Source organism: Arvicola amphibius, chromosome 5 (assembly GCF_903992535.2).
Source record: "Arvicola amphibius chromosome 5, mArvAmp1.2, whole genome shotgun sequence".
NCBI lineage: Eukaryota > Metazoa > Chordata > Mammalia > Rodentia > Cricetidae > Arvicola > Arvicola amphibius.
In genome coordinates, this window is record NC_052051.1 from 21,036,953 (window position 1) to 21,042,952 (window position 6,000).

The 6,000-nt window shown below is 48.3% G+C and overlaps 1 protein-coding gene across 3 annotated transcripts in view; it reads right to left on the minus strand.

Annotated features, from left to right (window-relative positions):
- The window catches only part of Rpn2 (ribophorin II), a 48,385-nt gene extending 45,037 nt beyond the window's left edge, over positions 1 to 3,348 (minus strand). Inside the window, exons 1-2 of one of the 3 annotated variants that reach the window (XM_038329757.1) lie at positions 3,000 to 3,348; positions 324 to 517 (exon numbers count right to left, since the gene is read on the minus strand). In XM_038329757.1, coding sequence (XP_038185685.1) covers positions 324 to 517; positions 3,000 to 3,093 — 288 coding nt within the window. In that variant the 5' untranslated portion in view covers positions 3,094 to 3,348. The remainder of the gene's footprint in view (positions 1 to 323; positions 518 to 2,999) is intronic. The other 2 variants (XM_038329759.1, XM_038329758.1) reach the window with 2 other exon arrangements.
- Positions 3,349 to 6,000: the final 2,652 nt, after the last annotated feature.

A 6,000-nucleotide genomic window follows, 5' to 3' on the forward strand; every position in this document is an offset into this window, starting at 1 on the left:
CCAAATACAAGCTGTACTGAGCAGCTTCACAGATAGAGTTCTAGTAGATTCCAGAGGCTCTGACTCACTTTCCTCCTTTCCCTTAGAAACACCCAGCTGGGGGGCTAGAGAGATGGCTCAGCTGGTTAAGGGCACTAGCTGCTCTTCAGAGGTCCTGAATTCAATTCCCAGCAACCGCATGATGGCTCACAACCTTCTATAATGGGACCTGATGCCCTCTTCTGGCAAGCAGGCATATATGCAGATAGAGCACTCATTTAAAAAAGGAAAGGAAGAAAGATTAGGCTCTCCTAAAACACTCAACAGAAGAAAGGCAGCGTTACCTTGACATCCGGCACCTGTGCCCCAAGGCTATTGAGTCCCACGATGGAGTAGAAGGCAGACTCCAGATTTGTGAAAGGGCGCTCCAATGAGGCTTTCAGTCTCTCCACATCATGCTTGGTGAGGTAGTGGGTAGGTGTCAGAGCCTGGGTGCTGGCTATGATTGTCAGGGCCAACAGGAAGACAGCGCTTGAACCTTTGAGGGAAATGGCTATTAAGTACATGCCACATTACCCTGGGTCCCAGTCCCAACAATGATGCACTAAGGTCTGGGAACCCAACCCTGTGGGAATGGGTAGGGAACACAGGTTTAGCCTCGAGACGGAGGAATGATGACCCCCATCTTCGACTACCAAGACAGTCTTTCCTGCAAGCTCCAAGAATCTGAAGAACAAGACCACACCATTCCCAAGTAAAACTTCCCAGGACAGAACAGATCCTGAATCCTTAAATCATGTTTCCTTCTCAACCAAACTCCTCCCCGGCCACTCCAACAGTTTTCTCTTTCCAGCCTGTTCCTTAAGGAGCCATGTTCCCAACACACTTTTTAGGTTCTCCTCAATTTCAGCTTTGTATAATGTGTCTTTTCAGGTTTCAGCTTCAGTATCGTTAGGATGAGTTCTGCCCCAGTACAATGAAGAACCTAGCCTCTGGGTTACAGGGGAACCAGCCACGGCCCCAGCTCTCAGGCACAAAAATGACAAGTGTCACCCCTGGGCTTGTTAGGAGTTAAGGGAGAAAGGTTCTAGAATAATGACTGGCCTGTAAAGAGAACTCTGACAGTATCAGCTGCTGCTTCCATGACTGTGCTTGCTGGTGTAGCCACTCAGCAAAGGTGCACGTCTTTAGTCCCAACACTGAGTTTGAGGCCAGCCTGGTTTACAAAGCGAGTTCCAGGACAGTCAGGACTACATGGAGAAACCCTGTCTCATGACAAAATATTAAGAAGAATAAGAATATGAGGGCTGATTTCTCTGCTAAACTGTAAGCTCTAGGCCCCTAGAGCAGGAGGCGGCTAAAAACTATCTCATGTTTATTTCAGTATTTCCAAGTCTTACAGACCGCCAGGTATGGTATGCACCGAGTAAATATTTAACAAATAAATGGAAAGAAAACCCAGTCTCATCTGTGATCCCCCAGGGGACAGGAAGAAACTGTAGGAATGGCATTTATCTTTCATTAAAAATAAAAACTGAGGAAACCTTGTGAATAGGCTGTCACAAAACATGAGTGAACTGCCTGTCATCAGAGTTAAAAGCATTAAAAGGCAATTACAAGACTAACATCAATGGCCCTAAATGCTTTGCCTACAGCTCAAGTTTAATTTGAATTAGAATGCTTTAAAGGCATTGCTTTACAAAGAAGAAAACTGAGGATTACAGTAGCTTACACGTGGCTGGTCTTGGTTGGACTCAACCCAGTCAACACTACAGAGTTCACATTCTACTTAAAAAATTAAACTGGGGGCGGGGGGGAGGTCAGAGAAAAACTTGGGAGTCAGTTCTCTCCTTCTACATCTGAAGCTCCAGCTCCTCGGGTCATCTTATCCTTATCAACCAGGCCCAATAACAAGAACCTTGACTCCCCCTACACCTTGACAGCCCCTACTTTTTTCCTTCTTTTTGAGGAATGTTGACAGGATACATAACTCACAGAGAATTACTCTTCTAGGAACAGTAGTTTCATTTAAGTCTTGGTGTGTTTGCTAACCTAAATGTGAAAGCGCTTTAAAAAATGAGAAGCCAGTATGCGCAGAGTCCCTCTCAGCCCCAGCGCTGAACTGAAGAAACAAAGCGATCTATAATGTGCGGTATCCAGCAATAAGTAGAGGATCATCTGTGTATCATGAACTTGTTTTTCTCTCAGTGCTTGGGCCTGAACTCAGCTCCCCAGCTCCCTAGACCCTACCCTAAGACGCATAACTGAGACTCAAACTGGACACAGTTTCGATACAAATTCTGACTCTAACCACTTGACTACCAAATCGAAGAGTGAAATGGCAAGTTTTGTTCACTGTATTCAGGGATTCCAACTACTCCTTAGCCAGGGGGAATAGCCAGATACACCAAAATGGTGATTTTGAAAAAGACAACACTAAGATCCACACTACTGCGTCCATTCACATCTACCCTGCACTGTTAAAAGCAAGCACAGCACACCATCTCACACAGCTCTTACGAAGCAGGTACCAGATGAGAAACTGGGGTGCAGAGGGGTTAAGTCCCTGCCACCCGGTCTCACAGTGACTATGTGGCCGGTTACAGGTCTGCACCTCTAGTATCACTTCATAGCCTAGGCTTTAGGCTAGGTGAGTCGCCTGTCCCTGTCAGGGAGAAAGAACCTAGAGCCCAAAGAAAAGTGCAGTGACGTGGTGAAAGGGCTTTCAGGATGACAAGTGCGGCTCCCAGACAGGTTGTAGGCCGCGGGTACCACTCCAATGAATGAAGGAGGCCAGGCCCGGGGTCCGCGCTGCCGCGGTTCGCGCTGGGTCTCGCGGGGACCCGTAGCCGCGCGTTGCACACCCCCCCCCTCCCCCGGCACCAGCCTTTCGGGTCGCCGGCACTTCACCACAGCTCGCAGCCCTCCGTCACACCCACGACCCCGAAAGCGCCCGAGCCCATGCCCTTGCCCCGTAGGGGAGGGGAACCGCGCCTGGCCGGCGCCCGTGTGGTCCGTACTAGCCTCCCGCGGGCGGCGCCCCGCTCCCCAAGGCGTGTCGGCCGCGGGGCCCCACTGTTGAGCCATGCGCAACGCCTCACCCGGCGGCGCCATTCCTCCGAGCAGGCCCCACCGGAGCCCGAGCAGGCAGACTTCCGCTCTGGGAAGTGGCTCCAAGAGCGCGCCGGAGGGGACGCCAAGGACCCGCAGCACAAGCCGGCTGCCGGGATGGGCTCCCGGCAAAGGTCAGTCTCAGCGGCCGCACTGGGTAGGGCCGCTCGCAGCAGCCGCGGCGTGGCGGGTCCAGTCGTGGCGTGCGAGCCGCTCTCAGGGTTGCTGCTTGAGATCCCGCAGTCTCCCCCGCGCCGCGGTGCACTTGGAACCGACCGCCTCCCAACCGTCCGGCTCCGGCTGCCACCCGGACGCGATTGGACGGAGACTTGGGCTGGGCCTGAGACGGGGCCGCCTCTGATTGGCCGGTACCAGTGACTGGCCGGACGCGCTGTCAATCACGGGTCTCCCCGGCAGCCCGGCCAATTTTAAAGCCGTGAGAAGGGAGGCGAGGAATACAGTGACGTGATTTTGAGCCCTTTTGGAAAGTATGGTAGAAGGATTACCATACTTAGATTGTTAATAACTGGCTTATGAGTGGGTTTTTACCATCTTTCAAGCTAGTGAGCCATACAGTAACTCTGGGTGGCGTTTTAAAAAAGATTTTATTCCTTGAGAATTTCGTACACTACATTTTGATCATCTTCATTCCCTTCCCCCAGATCCCTACCCACTCAACTTCATGCTCTATTTCTCTCCCTTTCTTTTAAAAAAAAATCAAAAACAAACTAAGCATGGAGTCCTGCCCTGGAGAGTGGTTGATATACCCAGAGTCACTCCATTGGAAAAAAACAACTGACTTTCCTTCTCCCTTAGCTATCAATTATGAATAGCTTTTTGGCTAGGGGGTCTTTTGTGCCCACTTCCCCTTCTCTGTCCTGGGGCTTTGTATAGCTTGAGCTTCTGCAGATCTCGAGCATACTCTTGCCATCTCCGTGAGTTCGTATTGCACCTTCCCCTGTTGTGTTTGGAAAATGCTGTCTCTCAGGAGCCATTCACCACCTCTGGTTCTTACAGTCTTTCTGCTCCTCTTCCACATCCCTGAGCCTTGAGGTGAGGAGTATGAGATAGACATCCCATTTACGGCTGAGATTTCCCAAGTCCGCATGTTGATCAGTAGTAGGTTTCTGTGTTGATTGGCATCTACTCCAAGAAACTTCTCTGGTGAGGATTGAGGGATGCCCTGATGTGCGAATTTAACAGACTCAGACTAGAATGTAGCTCCAGTTACTGAGCATTTACAGTAGAGTTGGTAAAAAGATTAACCACGCGCAGGTGACCCTGGCAGGTCCCACTGCCGCAGGGAGAGGCCACGGCCGGTGAGAGACAGAAAGATGCTCATGTGGAGAGAGAGAGCTTGGGTATGGAGTTTATTTAGTGGGTACAAGAGGGTATTGGAGGGTGGGGGAAAGAGCATTCTACATACATGATTTCATTTACTTTGTCCTTACTCTGCGATGGGTGCAGTGGTGTGCAGTGTTACTATCACCTTTGGCTACAGTCTGCTTTAACCATTGTGAGCACGCCGAGAGCGGCACAGTAGCGGATTCTTCTTTGTTGTTGTTGTTTTTTTTTTTTTTTTTTTCCCGAGACAGAGTTTCTCTGCAGCTTTAGAGCCTGCCCTGGAACTAGCTCTTCTAAACCAGGCTGGTCTCGAACTACCAGAGGTCCGCCTGCCTCTGCCTCCCGAGTGCTGGGATTAAAGGCGTGTGCCACCACCGCCCGGCTCGCGGATTCTTCTTATCTTTTTTTTTTTTTTTTTTTTTTTTTTTTTAAATATTTATTTTATTTTATTATGTATACAATACTCTGTGGTGTGTATGTCTGCAGGCCAGAAGAGGGCACCAGACCTCATTACAGATGGTTGTGAGCCACCATGTGGTTGCCGGGAATTGAACTCAGGACCTTTGGAAGAGCAGGCAATAGGCAATGCTCTTAACCACTGAGCCATCTCTCCAGCCCGATTCTTCTTATCTTTATTCAGCCACGTAGACAGAGGCAGTTCTGGGTCTCGTAGGTGCCACTCCCCCACAGAGTAGTCATTAGCCCCACGCAGTTACTTCACTTTGAACGTCATCAAATTAAGGAAAATTTAAGATTCAACTCAGTTGTACTAGCGATGTTTCAAATGCTCACCAACTCAACCAGGGTAGATGTTGTACTGGGCAATTTGACAGATGTTTTCATTATCCCAGAAAGTGATATCGGGCAGTGCCTGTAGGGCCTACGCTTACTTTCCAGGCCAAGGTTACTTGATATGGCTGGTTGAGGAATTAGACCAGCCTTGGTGACTCAAGCCTGAAGTCATGTACAGGAAGCCTAAGGTTAGAATTAGTTAGTACTCTGTATGACCATTAATATTAAACAGAAAGTTGTTTATTATTTATTTATTTTATTTTATTTTATTTTTTTCAAGACAAGGTTTCTCTGTAGCTTTGGTGCCTGTCCTAGAACTAGCTCTTATAGACCAGGCTAGTCTTGAACTCACAGAGATCTGTTTGTCTCTACCTCCTGTGTGCTGGGATTAAAGGTGTGCGCTACCACCGCCTGGCTATTTAAACAGAAAGTTTAAATTTTGAGATAATATTTAAACCTTACGAAAAGTTTTAAAGGGTCAAAATAAATCTAAGGGGTATGAGATCAGTGTTAGTATAATAGTCCCTAGATTTTGGTTTTCTTCTGTCCCATACCAGGTAGCTCTTCTGACATGAGACAGAGACTTTGGGGATTTTCTTTTAACAAACAACCTTGGGTTTAAAGAAAGAGAGAGAGCCACACTCCAATTTCAAAGCCAGCTTTAGTTTTTCATTGAATTGGGTCTTCATAAAGACCATTTGCCTAACATGTCTGTAGAGAACAGCAAAAGCAAACACTTTGAAAGATTTGTGAAATTTTATTCTTGGGAAGTGT